Genomic DNA, 15,700 nt, shown 5'->3' with positions numbered 1-15,700 from the left:
GAGAGACAATGTTCTGGATCGTGTTGATGTCTGCCTAACCAGTAGTAGAGTATTATGTTTTTAGAGCTAACAGTTAGAGTATATAATTAAAACTATATATTTTAAATTTACATAGAAGTATAGGTTAAGCAAAACAATTTGTTTTTGTGGGTTTTTGCAGAAAACTTTTTGGTTTTGTTTACCTTCTCGAATTGGATAAATCATAAAACATAGCTAAAAAATGATTTATAGGTCGCTTAATAACTTTCTGTGGTTTCTTTCGTCCCAATTTTTTCATAGCGGTGTAATAATGTTTTTGAGATTCGGTGAGAAACATTTCCAACACTCCTCCTTCATACTATATAAAAGTGATGAGAATAGAATGAACATTTATTTATATATACAATACATACAATACACACATATATATATCAAAAACAATATAAGAAAATAAACACCAAAACACACACTAGTTATAGAACACCGATAACTGAATGAACGGGGGGCGGGGTCGGGGTTTATACACAGATTGTTTTGTACATTTCAAGTGAGTTTTTTGTTAAGGTTGTTTAGGAGGTTTGTTTAGACTTGCTTTTTTATATTTATAATATATACAATTGGACAATTAGAGAGTATTTTGATTAGTCTGGTTAAGAACTTAGGCCATATGGCTTACCTTCTTCTTGAGCATATTGAAATTATCAATGATAACTCCAATGAATAGATTGAGTGTAAAGAACGATCCGCACACAATAAATATAACAAAATAAATATACGCATATAAGTTGGCCTCGCGCTGAGGTTGCAAGTCGACGCCACGCGCATCCACGGCATCCGCCATCACCTCCATCCAGCCCTCAAAGGTGGCTACCTGCAGTAGAGCCAAATAGCCCATGCCGACATGATCGAAGGTGATCTTTGAGTTGATCCACGTATAGTTTTGCTCAATGCAATCCCATTTGTCGTTCACCTCCTACAAGAAGTGCCAAAGTGAAATACGTTAAATCAGATTTTCGATTTATATATTGACATTTAAACGTAATTACAGATCCTGATCTGGGTCTTGGCATACTTACAGTAATTGGCAGCAATTCGCCCAATTCATTGACGCATTTGAAAAATTTACCACCAAAGAATTGTACACCCATTATTGAGAAAATTAACCAAAAAACTAAACAAACCAAAAGTACATTGAAAATTGATGGTATTGCATACATGAGAGCATTTACTACAATCCGCATTCCTTGCCACCTGGAATAGAAATGTTTTATGAAACGCTAAAAAATCTGTTACGGATGGGACAATTTCGTTTTGGGGGGATACAGCTACAAAACACATTTTAAAGCCCAATTATAATATAAGGAATGTGCTTTTCTCATCTGCTAAAAGAACTACACAAAATATATATAGAGTATGTACAAGTGTTGACTGCTTATATACAGAGGATAGTTTTTATACTATACGAGTCGTTAGCTATGTACATTATGGATATGTGGAGAAATGGAGATATGTACTACAAAAATAGATTTCTATTCGAAATTCATAAAGAAGACGAGATTGTATTAAACACTGCACAGCTCATTGAGCGCTGATGCTGATTCGATTTGATTTGAGTTTTAAAAGAAATAAGAGTTATAAGAAAGTAGAAACCTACGTAGAGATAGAGAGCTTACACTTGGATTAGCATTAGATAGAGAATTCTCTCTTTCTTTCTTTCATTCAGCAGTTAGTTAGGTGCAACCTAAACCTAGAGAAACTCGGTCGGCTACTTACCTAGAGATGGCTCTCAGCGGACGTAAGGCGCGAAGAGTGCGCAACGAGCGCAGAACTTTAAGGTTCTCATTCTCTTCAATGAGCAACGAGAAAACAGAGACCTGAAAAGTAAATAAATATATATCAATATATATAGACAACAAAGTCTATTGCTGTTGATCTTACAAAAACTATAATAAAGTCGAGTATAGTCCAAAAGCTGGTGAAATATTTGGAAAATCCCAAAGCCAACCACTTGAGCACCATTTCCACGACGAAGATGAGACAGAAGGAGAAGTTCGTCCAATAGAGCACACGCTTTAAAGTCTTATTGCTATCCAAATAGATATCCTCGAAGCAGAGCGTAATACTAGACGCAAAGATCAACACTAGCACAAACCACTCAAAGGCCGGAGTATCGACAACCGTCAAGACAGCCGTACGCACGCGTGTCCAATGCTTGGCACTCGGCGTATCCATGCAGGACATGAACCATGGACAACGGAAATACAGGCTGGAAAACACAAAATATATGGATATAGATATAGATATGGTTTTATGGTATCACTCACTGTTCGTAGCACTTTTGTGGAAAACAATCGTCTGGCACTTTTGGCGGCTTTGCCTGGCCAAAGCTGGGAAAAGTCATGGGATCATTGTAAGCGCCCTGCGAGTTACGTCTCCCACCGACAGTGAGATCGTCTACGTAGGATACCAGACAATGCCATGGTTTTTCGGTTAGTCGTGCAAACGTCGATGGTTTGCTTACCGACGGCTCAGTCTTCTCGCTGCTAGAAGCTCTAAGCAACTCTTGCTGGCGATTAATATTGTTGTTGTTGTTGTTGTTGTTGTTGCCCAACCCGGGCAAAGCTAAATGTGAAGCTGTGCCCGAGCTATGGGATTCGGTGCGTGCCGATTGAAAGGAGGCGGCTTTGTCTAATGTCGATTGTGGATGCTCGGCACGGCGTTGTTTACTAGTCACAGCCGTGCTCACAGCCTTTGTTGTTGTTGCTGTTGCTACTGTTGCAGCTTGTGTTGTGGTTTGTTGTATGCTTGTCGCATGATAATGCTGCTGATGCTCAGTTAAAGCAGCCAGCGGCGGTGTTGCTTTCAGCGATGAAATTTGCGCCAGTGTCGGCGGCTCAATGCTCGATTTAAGAGATGTGGGCGGCGTGGCTGGTTGCTTGGCAGCATCTCTACACATTTGCTTCTGTATCAGTAAATTCTCATACGAATTGGTGCTCTTCAGCGAGAGGCTATCCATGCGCAGCTTATCGCTGTTAAGAAACTTGCGCGGCATCTTCTCCGATTCAATGCGAAGCGTCGATATGGGTTTATCCTCCTCGGGCAGCTCCTCAACGCGCTCGATCAGCGACAGGCGCTTAAATCGATCGAACTGCACGCTAAATGGATCGTTTTTGCGTCTCATAAAGGGCGACTGGCTGCCCGACTGATGGCTGCCACTGGTCGCTGCTACGGCCAGCGCCTCCATTGCTGCAAAGGGGGCGTGTATTTGATCACAGATTTTGCGTATTTCATTCGATATGCTAAAGTCTTCGTCGATCTTGCGCTGCTTTTCCAAGCTGCGTCGTTTGAGCTTTACGGATTGTCGCTGAGCGGCGGCGCTGACTGATTGAGAGCGTCGCGGTACAGTGGATAGATCGTAGCTATCGTAGGGATTTAATGGGTGCACTACCTCATCTGCAGCCGTACGTTCCGATGCGCCAGTTATGATCGCAATATGATCCATGATCGCTTTGGTTGCTTCATCAGCTGCAGGCGAGGGCTCGGAGAGTGTTGAAATCTTTCTCTCCAGCGAGCTAGTCGAACGCTTAATCTCTTCCAGTTCTTTTTCGAAACTCTGTATGATATTGTCAAATTCTGAATGCTGTTCCATTAGCGGTTCGCTCTCCTGCTGCCCATTGGAATGGCTGCCGCTGTGCCTCGAATCCAGAGTTTGCATTATGGAATTGGAGATATAACTAAGATTCGATTTGATGCTGCTTGTCGTAGTGGGCTTCTTCTTGCCCAGCAGCTCCTCGTCCTCTTGCAGGAACTGAAACAACTCTTTCTGATCACAATTGAGCAGCTCCTCGCGCAAATTCGCCTGCTGCGACAACAGCTCGTCCTGCTCCAGTGAAATGGAGTTCAGCGAGTGCCCACTTGAATGTCTTCGCATGGCACTCTCGTCGGATTTGAGACTGCGCGAGGGCAACAAAGAGCGTTGCGACTGCCCGCTGGATTGGGATAGGCGATCGAGGGATTTGCGATAGCTAGGCGAACGTGTTAGCAGCGATTTTTGATATTTGATGAAGGCTTCGTCGGCGTCTTGCAGCGAGCCGCTGCGTTGATCCGCTGCATAGGCGTACGGATCTGTATCTGTGGAATTGTATTGGCCCAGCAGACGCAGTTCTATCGATTCCGTATACGTGGCCGAATCGTTCTGCAGCGAATCATTTTGCTGTGTGCCCACGCCCGAGGAGATTTGGTGCTGTAATCGGCTACGCTCAGCTGCAGCCAAAGGCGTTAGATTGGAGGCAACACCATTGCTCGAGGCATGTAGCATGGCGCACTCATATGTGGGTGGGAGGGAATCAGTCACAGGCTGCTGTTGGAGCTGTATTGCTGGCTCCTCGTCATATTCCAGGCCATCGACTATGGTGTGCAGGCCATCGCTGAGTGGAATTTGAAAGCCAAAGTCAGAGCCGGAAACAGGACGATTCATGGATTCCTGTGGGTAACAAGATAACTATATTAAATGCGTTTCTCTCTTTTGATATTTCAGCTCAACTCACCTGATAGCTCAATCTATGAAACTTTGTTTCCTCCAGCAGACCTGGCTTATCAGTCTCTCTAACTGCCACCGTTGCAGAGTGCGCCTGCTGCTGTGCCTCGAGCACTATTTGCTGAAACTTTTCTGCAAATTTACGCTCCTTGCGATCCTTGCGCTCCTGCCGTTTCTTTCTTATCAAGTCACGCACACGTTCGATGCTGCGGGCCAGCTTAGACTCCTCGCCCACCTCCTATACGAAGCAAAAATAATTCATTAGATCGAACAGTCTCATAGAAAGTGTATACACAACTAAAGATTACACTACTAATAATAATTTTTATATATTTTTTAATTTTACACACATATATATATAGAATTAGTAGTCCAATGCAACAATATACAATCTAACAGCCAAAAAGCTAAACATTTAGGAACACAAAAATAATTAGTTGCAATTTTTTTACAAATACATTAACAATTGATTTTATATACAGGCGTTTTTTTTTAATTTTTTATTTTTTAGTTTCTTAAATAAAAATAAATGAAAACAGCAAACAATTTGTTTAAGTAGTTTTTTTTAAGTTTGAGTTTGAAAAAATTACCTTTTTCTTGAAAATCTGTTTAACGGTTTTTTGTGTGTGGTTTTTTTTAAATATTGGGTTATTATTTTGGTATTTTTTAGGTGTATTTTGTGTGTGTTGTGTTTTAGTATTAAAAAGTTTTAAACGCATTGTGCAAAAGTTGACGAACAGAGTTTAAGTTTTTTAGTTAATACAATTAGACTTTTAGTGCATATGAAAAGATTATTATATTGAGACTTAAGGCACTGAGACTTAGACAGGGTTTTTATCAAGGAAAATGCAATAGACATACGTTCCAATAAAACACCAACAACAGAAATACGAAATTTCGTACAAAGCCGAAATTGCATAAAACATTTTTGAAATATATAAAAATTAATTGATTAACAATTACAGCAATAGTTTAGGTGTTTGAGTGAATATGAGAATTTAAATAATTTTGTTTCAGTGTATGTTACACCTTTTTTTGTTTTAGTAAAAAGTGCTTTACTTTCATTTTTAGTGTATAATTCAATTGGGCATCAAATGTTTTCTTTTTAATGCATTTTGTGTAGAATGTGGTTTTAGATACTTAATCTAGTTAATCTAGATACACACGAATCACACTCAAACAACACGCATACAAAGTGCAAGGCAAACACCATATAGATGTAGATATACATTGAGACACATAAGTTTTATATAAATATTTGTTTTTAGCATTTGGATTTTAATGACAAGCTTTGCGCTTGTGCTCAAGACTTGGTTTGGATTTTAGTTTAAGGGTTTTCCCTTTTGTTTAAGTGGCACACACACATACATACACATTTAACGGATAGACATATAGACATTCCACATAACAATAGATACGAAAAGCATTTCTCTTTCGAAATGGAAAACGCATTGGACTTGCCTCTTTTTTAGATTTCAGCTCCTCGGAATTGAAGCTGTTGAGCAACAGAGCCAAGAACAAATTTAAAACCATAAAATTTCCCATCACCAACGTGGGCAAGAAGATGGCAAAGCATGTGGACGCGCCTTGCTGTAATGGTAAAAACATTATATATAATATATTTACAAATATATATTGACTAAAAGTTATGAATCCAACCTCTTCTTCGGCACGCATACAGTCCCATAGTGGTTCAATCCATTCGCCACACAAAATACGAAAGATCATCATGAAAGAGTGAAAGAAATCATTGAAATTCCATCTGTAAAAGAAAAACATCATTATACATATTTATATGTAGATTATATATAGGCACAAACTTGCCTGGGCACCGGATCAGGATCAAATTTTTCGGGCGTATAATCTTTGGAAAACAATTGCATGCCAATCACAGCGAATATATAGATGACTATAACAAGGATCAACGTGAGGTTGCCGAGCGCACCAATTGTCGAGATAATGATGCTCAACAGCACCTTCATCGTTGTCCAAGACTGCGCCAGTTTCAGTACACGCAACTGCAAGAAGAGTCGAAGTAGAAAAATCTGTTTATAGTGTTTGCCTAGAGTCTTCTTACCAAGCGCAGACCACGCAGCACGCTGAGCCCATCAACTAGCTCAAAAATGATATCAAGCAGGCTGGCAGTGACAATAATCAAATCAAAGATGTTCCAGCCACATAGAAAGAACTCTTTGGATAAAGCCATCAGCTTCACGATGCACTCGAAGGTGAAAATGGATGTGAACACCTAAAATTTAAATTTAAATTCTAATTAGATATTAGATCTTTTACGATGACTACATATAGCTGGCTTTGTAGCCATATCTATATTTATAAATATCCACCTTGTTGCCCACATCTAAGGCATTGCGAAAGCTTTCGCTCATGCCATGATGTTCCATGGCCAGAAATGCGGTGTTAAGCACAATGCACAGCGTAATAGCCAGCTCGAAGAGCGGATCACGCACGACCTTGTAAAGGCAATTCTGGAATTGTAACCAACTCTCGTAATCCGCACAGCAGTGCACGCAGCGATCACAGTTGCGATCAGGCAGATCATCTGACATATATAAGAAAAAAAACTATAATATATATAGCTTATATTATATCAATTGCTGACTAACCAATGACGACCACTTCGGAGGAGAATTCCTGATGCAGCGCATAGACATTGTGATTCTTAATTCGCGCTATATTTCCATTGCATTTGATTAGGCGCACCTCGCGTGGGGATAGAGCCAGCTCTACTGTAGAGACATGACCCATTTCGTTCACCGTTTCCTGCTCATCGTGATCATCTACCACGCCCGAATCATCTTGCGAGGATTCACGATTGACGCCTCCACTCGAATTAGAGCTCGTCTGGCGACTGCTTGTGATTAGCTGGCCCTTATAGTCCGAGGGATATAGCATATTTGGATTCTTAACACTGCCCTCTCTAAAGCTAATGCGTGTCCGCTGCTGTGATGTTGCAGCTGATTCGCTTTGAACAAGCTGTTGCTGTTGCTGCTGCTGCTGCTGTTGCTCCATTTGCTGGTATTGCTGCTGTGCCTGCAGCGCCAAAGCCGAAGGACGATCCGTGGTGCTATGCCGCGGACTTGGTCCTGGACTAGGCGTAGCCGAGTGCGTTTTGGATCGTTCATGATCATTGCCATTGCTGCCGTTGCCATTGCCATTGCCATTGCCATTGCCGTTGCCATTGCCATTGCCGTTGCCGTTGCCGTTGCCATTGCCAACGCTGATATTGTCTTTGCCTCCTTTTGTCTTTTTTCGACGCGTCTTCTTTTTGCTGTAGGAGGCGAGTAGCACGCCTTTGCGTGAATCTATCTTCTTTTTGTTGTTCTTATTGAGCTTTTTGACATTTAACACTGACGGATCAAAGCTAAATGTGGAATCATCACGATGATCCAGCAAATCCTTTTTGCGCTCCTAGAAAAACAAAAGAATGTTTAGCTAAATCTCTTTATTTTTGGCCTGTTTGAAAACTTACTTCATTTGTTATTTCCGCCTCCTCCTCGTAGCTCAAGGCCACAACAGCCAGCATCAAATTGATTAAGTAGAAAGAGCCAAAAAACACAACCACTGTAAAAAATGTAACGCTCATTGGACCACACGTAGCTAAAACCTGTGTTAGAAATAAATAGTAGACGTAAGATTATAAGAATAGCTGTGTAGCTGGAGTTGCTTTACCATATTGTATACATTCTCCCAATAGTCCAACGTAATCAATTGAAACGTTGTCAGCATGGACCACATAAAGTTGTCGAAATTCGTATATCCATGATTGGGATTATCACCGACACAGATGCACATATAGCCCAGCGGGCAATGACGAGCGCCTGTCAGATTGCCACACAGCGTGGGCATCTCTTCCTCATCATACAACCAATTATCAGTGTCATTGACCCAGCTGAAAAGTTGGATCAACATATAGTAAGTGCATGAATACATACTATGTAAGCAGAAATAAATATATACCATAGTCTTTACTATCAGCTAAAACTGCTAAAATAAACCCTGTATTCTTAAACTTGTATTGCTTTCACATTCTCAACTGAGTATAACAGTTTAACATGTATAACAATTTTTGGATTATACCAAAACATCTGTAATTTTGTGCTTTGCTTTGATCTGCTGATTCGTATAACGGTTTTTATCTTTGACTCATAAATGTTATATGGGCGTATAACAGAATTTGATAGTTCATAAAATTGCCAAAATGGCGTCTCCTTTTGCTTCTCACATACAAATTTCTTCTGTCTCTATTCAATCGTAGGCTATTTATCCACTTACATTTTCCAATCCAGATGCGATATATTCGTCCAATCTGTGGGCACATTTCGAACGCACTTGTTGCGCAATTCACCCATGTAAACCTGTAAGGCGAACAGCGCAAAGACCATCAGGCAGAAGATGGTTAAGGTCATGACCTCTGCCAATTGGCGAAACGAATGCAACAGTGCATTGATAATCGTTTTCAAGCCCGGCATAATGGATACCGTTTTTAGTGCGCGCAACACACGGAATGTGCGCAGCCCGGCCAGATTTCCCACCTCCATACCAATGGTCGCATAGCCACTGGTGATGACTACAAAGTCCAGCCAATTCCATGGATTACGCAAATAGGTGTATTTGTTGAGCAAAAAGCCTTTGGCAATGATTTTGATAACCATTTCAATTGAGTAAATGGCCAGGAAGATATATCTGTAAATTAAAAAGTAGTAATCGATTAATTGAAGATCCATCATCAAAGTAAACTGACTACTTACTCCGCTTCCTCCACAGTCTCTGTCATGGCTAGGAATATGCAGTTGAACAGTATAGTTGCCATTACACAGTAGTCGAAGAATTGATTTGTTGCTATGTAGACACAGACACGGCGCCATGGACTCCATGGATGGAAGAGGAATAGGCTTTTGGTGCCCGTAAAACGATGTATATAATTTTTGCGGAAACGCTTCGACACCACACAAAATGTCTGCAAAAAAGTTAATATTGGCGCCCAATTAGGGTTGAATTTTACATTTTATCGTTGGCAGTACCACTTAACAGTGCTACTGCCCACTTAACAGAATTGCTGACTACATAACAGAAATGTTCATTTAAACAGATGTCATGCGACCTATCGATAACATGTGAACTGTCAAACTCAAGCCACGCGAAGCTGCCAGCTAGATTTCCGTTCGACCATCGTTCTTTCGTTCTCAGGCCGTCTTCGTAAGCAGAAGGAAAATGAGAGCTAAGGTAAAAATTCAATTTTCTTTTCCAAATCAATAAGTGCTCAAGTGAAAAAAAAAACTAGTGTATTAAATATTTAAAAAGCAGTTGCTACATTGATTGTGTACCCTTGTGTATTTGCAGTGGCGTAAGAAGCGTATGCGTAGGTTGAAGCGTAAGCGCAGGAAGATGCGTGCAAGGTCTAAGTAAACGCGCCATTCCGCTGTCGACCATTTTCGTGGTGAGTACCGTTTATAGACAGTCGACGGAGCGCTAGCGCTCCATTTGTTGCTTAACTTGGTCAATTCTCATGCGGTACTTATATTGTGTTTTTTCCTTTGTTTTCAGGAACTTCTGACGTACAAAAATGAAAAATACCGACTGGGCAAATTGAAGCCCGAAGTAATTTGCAACTTTAGTTTTCGACAACCAGAAAAATAAATGTGCTTTACAAAAATTCACTTTGAAATTTCCATTTGAGAAAACTTAATAAATTGCTGGTTTAAAAACGTTCCACAAAAAAGTAATAAATTTGTGTTAATGTTAGTCGAAAACTCGAGGAATTTTTGGAATTATTTCGAGCGTGCTTTTTCAACATAACCAAATTTCTATGTATACACAAGTGTGGGCCAACCATCGCCTGCGTGTTTGTAGCTGAATAGTAAGAACGTCATTTAAGGAATCTTTTGCGGCTGGCCCACAATGCGTGTTTTTTGTAACTAGATTGTATACAAAAATTGCCATACGTTCCGTTTTTTAGCTGGATTTTACGAGAAGCTGATTCTGGTCTTTTATTTTTAAGTTGCGAATAAGACAACGGCGTTAAACAGAATCGGATAATGGAGAATAAGGTGAGTACTAGACAAATGGCAAGCATCCAACCGGTGATCAGTCTTGCAAAGTCCACCAAGGTGCGCCATCTAATTAGACCAGAAAGTATGGTCAGACATAGCGGCGGCACCGGTGGCAGCTGCAGCGACAATCGATTTCCTAGCCGAATATTCTGATTGGCATTGACTGAGAGCTTGCCTCGTGCTTTGGGTAGGAATTGTAGGTTCATTAGCGTTAATTTCTTCAATTAAGTGTGCCGAGGATAATCAAATGCTATCCCCTGCCCCAAGGTCGTTTGTCGTTTAGTCGTGTAAGCAGAAATTTTAATGTAACAAGCAGAAATTTTAATGTAACAAGCAGAAATTACGATTGGGCGGCAGCTTGCTCGTGCCCTGGCCCCCAACTAGTTGTGTGTATGTGTGTCTGCTCTGTAAATTTACATGTTCTCTTTGGGCAGCTGTATGCATGTCTGTGAGCTTAAGAAAAAGCGTATGTGCAAAATGGAAAGTTGTGTTAGCACTTGTAACCAAATGAAGTGAAAGGGATGGGGCAAATTCTGTTCTTAGATTGTGTACATTTTGGCAAACATGCTGCTGGTCTCTTATCACATGCCACCGCAGATGTTTGCTTTTGCTTTTGGCCGGCTTAAAGTGTGCCATTAAATGCCATTAAGCACTTTGATTTTCCGTTCCCCGTTTTAATGTACACCAACGCACACGCATACACCTAAATGCCTTGGCGTTGCCATGCGTGCTTGTGCTCAAATGTCTGGCAACATTACGTTACACTTGCGCCAGCCCTGATGGCCATTTGAATGCATGTTTACGTTACGGCCCAACTCAGACCAGTGATATTATTTGGTCAGAACACGTTTACGTGTGTGTTTTTTATGGAATGCCGCCAAGTCTTGAGTAAACTTGCATGTTCGTCTATAATTTGTCCGGCTCGTTGGCTTGCTTGCTTAGTGCCTGCTTGCCTGCCTACCTGCCTGGCTGGGCTGCTGCATAGCTGCTGGCTCCACCTGTCGGTAGTTGGCAGTTTATTTAAGTTAGCAGTCACGTAAAAAAAAAACTGTTGTCACATTGCTGCTCGGCCATTTTTAAGGCAAACTCTCCGCCTGACCCATTTCCTGTTTGTATATATGTACGTGTGTGCACGTGTGTGTACTTGTATTTGTATTTCTTTACTTTAGCTGTTGCTAAATTTACTCTCACTTTATTTGCCTTTTTTGTGGCACATTATGCTGATATCCGTGGCGCTTATTCAAGTGGTGGCCCCACGAGGGCTGTTCTAGCCGTTTGCATTTGCATTAACCTCAGTGTTTATTTATTTTTTTCTATTTTGGCATCAAAAAGTACATTCATTTTCATTAAGTCGTTGCATTTTGCACTTTTGCACAACAACAATGGCGACGACAGCGCGTTCCATTTCCGCTTGTGCCACTTTCCGAACACTGTGAATAGGGGCATTGAAACGGTTTGGGTTTGGCCTGTGTACGTGTGTGTATATGTATGTGTGTGATTGTGTTTGTTCGTTTGTTTGTGAGTTATTAATTAAAGGCTATGGAAATGGCAATGGGCCAAATGCAGCGTTTTAATAAATTTTGTTGCTGTTGTTGTTTCGTTTTCGCTTTGTTTCGTTTGCCACGCTAATATGCATATGAATGTTGCGCGAGTGCGCTGGGGCGTTCGCTTACCTCCTCGTATATAAAGGTGTCAATCTCCTCGAGCGGCTTGCCGTACATATCCTCCGGAAAAGGCTCAAACTTTCGTGGCAATACATCGCCATCCTCCACGGAGGCCTTCGTCCGCGGATGGAAGCCATATTCGCGCACCAGCTGAATGTGCCGATTCTCGTGCTTGACCTGCGACTTTTGCGTGTAGGCAACGACTTGCTGTTTGGCAACTGCAACCAATGGGAGAGAAAGAGAGAGAGAGAGTTAGTAAATGATTAAGCACATCACACAGGGTGTCACATAAATCTTGGCTGAAATAAAGTGCTTTTGTTTTTGGGAGCTTAAATGTCACATACATCTTAGAAGTCGACTGGAAAAGTAGTTGCTCGTTCAAAGTGGTGCCATACAGGGTGTCAAATAAGTCTTTAAAGGTAGTAAAAATGTTCGTTTTTGTTTCATATATCCAACAGGGTGTTATGTACTAGGTAATTATAATAAGGGTATTCCTTCCGGAAAACCTAATGGGCTAAAATTCATTACAGGGCGACACATGAAACTGAGCTTGCAATTTGAAAGTGGTTTTACTATTCAAATGGCAAACAGGGTGCTATGCACTACTAAGTCGGTAATTTTGGTAATAAATTGTATACACGTTGTCCTAGAAGACAACTTAACACAACGAGCACAGTGCGCCACAGTCAGTAAATGTTTTCCTAAACACAGGGCGTTTCAGATAAGGCGGACACATTCCTATTTCACTGCAGATGAACTAAATAGATTTATATGTTATAACTTTTGCAGAAATCCAGTGCCAACTCTGCACAGGTACAAATGCTGCAGGCCATTGGAGGTGGTGTGTCAGGTGCATTAACCCGATTCGTTGCGCACCCGTTCGACGTGCTGAAGATTCGCTTCCAATTACAGGTGGAGCCTTTAAAGAAGCGTTCGGACAAATCCAAATATGCGGGCATGTACCAAGCCTTTTCAACCATATTTCGGGAGGAGGGCGTCCGTGGCATTTGGAAGGGTCATTTGCCAGCACAAGTGATGAGTGTCACCTATGCTCTGGTTCAGTTTTGGTCATACGAACAGCTCCATACGGCTGCGTCGCAGTATAAATTTGGTCGCGATCATGTCCATTTATCATATTTTATGTGTGGCGGTTTGGCCGGTTGTCTGGGCACAGTGGTTGCGCAGCCTTTCGATGTGGTACGGACCCGTGTGGTTGCGGCCGATCCTGGCACGACTGCCGGCACCTTAAAGCCACTTTCTGGCGTACATAAGGTGTTTAAGCGTGAAGGTCTTCGAGGTGTTTCCAGTGGAATGCTGATGACTTTAGTGCAAATTTATCCGCTAGTCGGTGCCAATTTTGTCATTTATAAATTCTTAAATCATTTAACATTCACGATACTCCACTTTCTATTTGAAGAAAAGCTGCACAGAAAAATTTCCCGTGAAATACCTGGAGGAATGCTATTTGTAAATGGCGCCGTCTCCGGCGTTCTAGCAAAAGTACTTGTCTATCCAGCTGATCTAATCAAGAAACGCACCATGCTCAGCCACTTTCAGGAAGACCGCAAAAGCTTCGGCCTGAACCCCATTTGTAATACGATAATGCTATGCATACGTACCACCTTCGCCAATGAGGGCTTACTTGGCTTCTACAAGGGAATGTGGCCCACACTCTTCAAGTCCGGTGTTATGTCCGCCTGCTATTTCACCATATACGATTACTTCAACAACCATTTTACCGTTCCCTACAAGAAACTCGAGCGGGATCAGAAGAACGACAAAAATAAAAAAAATTGAATGGATACCGAGAGCCCAAGTGCATAAGTAGAACGACAATTTCAAATCAAACACATCAAAACAATGGAACATGGGAGAAGCTGACTAAATTTCGATTGCAAAGAGACAAATATGCCAGAATTCACAATTTTCCCGTCCAGCAATATTTTCTTGACGCTTTCGTTTTTTTAACATGTTCTACTGCATCCTTCTTTATTTAGTCCAAAATTTTTTTTAAATTTTAAATGTGAAAAAAATATGTATGCATTAAAACAAGTAAATTAGAAATAAAAAACAATTCGAAAAATAATATATGAACTTTAACTTTTTTAAAATTTTAGATAACGTTTGTTAGACTTTATATCCTCAAGTTACGCGCGCACAAAATGTATATTCGGGATTCTAAAGATGTTCCAAATATACATTTAAAATACATTTTCTACCAACTTTTAAATTTATGAACGATTTATTGAACTCTTCATAAGGCAAAGCACAGGGTAAATATGAATGCAATTGTCTAACTGATGCATGGATAGGTAGATAACTGATATATAGCTAGCTCTCAGGTTAATAGTTAACATATGTGAGATATATATATATATATGTGTGAATTTGAGCGACTGTCTAATACCCGTTTGCATGGCACAAAAGCCATTGCTTTTGTTAAATTGTTTATATTTTAGAATATAACATAATTATAGATATATATATATATATATGAATCTAAGTACAGAGCTAAGCATGGAGTCTGTCAGGTCAACAGTCCTCCAACTGTCAAACTGTGCATTTTAGCTCAAAAATTGATAGAATGTTTAGACTTTCTCAAATTTGCCATGCCTTCAACAGACGGATATCAGCATATGAGTCAGTCTTTAGAGCAGGCTACAGACTTTAGATATATTACTAAGATAGATATATAAATTAGGTATTAGACTGTGGGTTGGCTATAGCTGAGTCTATCATATTTCTCTCTTTCTACATAAACAATATTACTATAAGAATCATAAGCATCACAGAATCTGCCGCTCAGCTCATAGTAGAGACTATAATAGAGCAAAGGTGCAATAAATAAGGATGTTTGGAAGAGACGCGGAAAGAGGATGCAACTGGACGCAGTTGTACTGAGGACAAGCTGCAGTTAGTGCATATTAAAGGGCTCCAAGTATGACTAACAAAGATAAATTCGGTCAGTAGCAAATGTAGTTCGAGTCGCCTTGCTGACGTACGACCGAGCGTTTTCTACTAGATCAGCCACAAAAACATATCATCAAAAGTAGTTAAGCCCGATTTGGTTGTCCGATTTTACCTGTCGGATATCAATTGTTAATTGTATAATAAATATTATAAAGACAATGAAAATTGAAAAAGAAAAATTCTCCAAGCTTAGTTGTTCAAAAAAATAGTATTGTCTACTAAAATTTGTTAGATAATCAGTTATATATATATACATATATCATATATATCATATATATCATATATATCATATATATCATATATATCATATTTATTTATATATATATACCAATCATATACCACATGTATCTAATACCATTCACATTTCATCAACTAGCTATTTTCCTATGAATATTGCATAAAGAAACTTCATCATTATCTTGTTAATTAACATAATTATCATTGCCACGAACGTTAATAATTTTGATTGCTCTTGAATT

The 15,700-nt window shown here is 40.3% G+C and overlaps 2 protein-coding genes across 2 annotated transcripts in view; one reads left to right on the top strand and one right to left on the bottom strand.

The window, feature by feature from the left end:
* LOC111604611 (sodium channel protein 60E) overlaps positions 1 to 15,700 on the bottom strand; it is a 32,998-nt gene that overhangs the window by 6,315 nt on the left and 10,983 nt on the right. The window contains exons 2-19 of the mRNA XM_023322725.2: positions 12,261 to 12,469; positions 9,286 to 9,494; positions 8,810 to 9,220; positions 8,207 to 8,426; positions 8,007 to 8,141; positions 7,141 to 7,945; positions 6,862 to 7,076; positions 6,594 to 6,764; positions 6,341 to 6,534; positions 6,176 to 6,278; positions 5,978 to 6,106; positions 4,527 to 4,754; positions 2,304 to 4,462; positions 1,918 to 2,245; positions 1,753 to 1,853; positions 1,056 to 1,230; positions 656 to 952; positions 183 to 337 (exon numbers count right to left, since the gene is read on the bottom strand). Coding sequence (XP_023178493.2) covers positions 183 to 337; positions 656 to 952; positions 1,056 to 1,230; positions 1,753 to 1,853; positions 1,918 to 2,245; positions 2,304 to 4,462; positions 4,527 to 4,754; positions 5,978 to 6,106; positions 6,176 to 6,278; positions 6,341 to 6,534; positions 6,594 to 6,764; positions 6,862 to 7,076; positions 7,141 to 7,945; positions 8,007 to 8,141; positions 8,207 to 8,426; positions 8,810 to 9,220; positions 9,286 to 9,494; positions 12,261 to 12,469 — 6,244 coding nt within the window. The remainder of the gene's footprint in view (positions 1 to 182; positions 338 to 655; positions 953 to 1,055; positions 1,231 to 1,752; positions 1,854 to 1,917; positions 2,246 to 2,303; positions 4,463 to 4,526; positions 4,755 to 5,977; positions 6,107 to 6,175; positions 6,279 to 6,340; positions 6,535 to 6,593; positions 6,765 to 6,861; positions 7,077 to 7,140; positions 7,946 to 8,006; positions 8,142 to 8,206; positions 8,427 to 8,809; positions 9,221 to 9,285; positions 9,495 to 12,260; positions 12,470 to 15,700) is intronic.
* On the top strand, positions 9,660 to 14,224 carry LOC111604610 (mitochondrial thiamine pyrophosphate carrier). The gene is made up of 4 exons (XM_023322724.2): positions 9,660 to 9,760; positions 9,878 to 9,974; positions 10,082 to 10,584; positions 13,041 to 14,224. The coding sequence occupies exons 3-4, from the start codon at positions 10,573 to 10,575 to the stop codon at positions 14,046 to 14,048; spliced, it is 1,020 nt and encodes a 339-aa protein (XP_023178492.1). The 5' UTR covers positions 9,660 to 9,760; positions 9,878 to 9,974; positions 10,082 to 10,572; the 3' UTR covers positions 14,049 to 14,224.

The sequence above is a fragment of the Drosophila hydei genome, unplaced genomic scaffold (assembly GCF_003285905.1).
Source record: "Drosophila hydei strain 15085-1641.00,03,60 unplaced genomic scaffold, DhydRS2 tig00008125-arrow-arrow-pilon, whole genome shotgun sequence".
Lineage (NCBI taxonomy): Eukaryota > Metazoa > Arthropoda > Insecta > Diptera > Drosophilidae > Drosophila > Drosophila hydei.
This window is presented reverse-complemented; position numbering and strand designations above follow the sequence as displayed.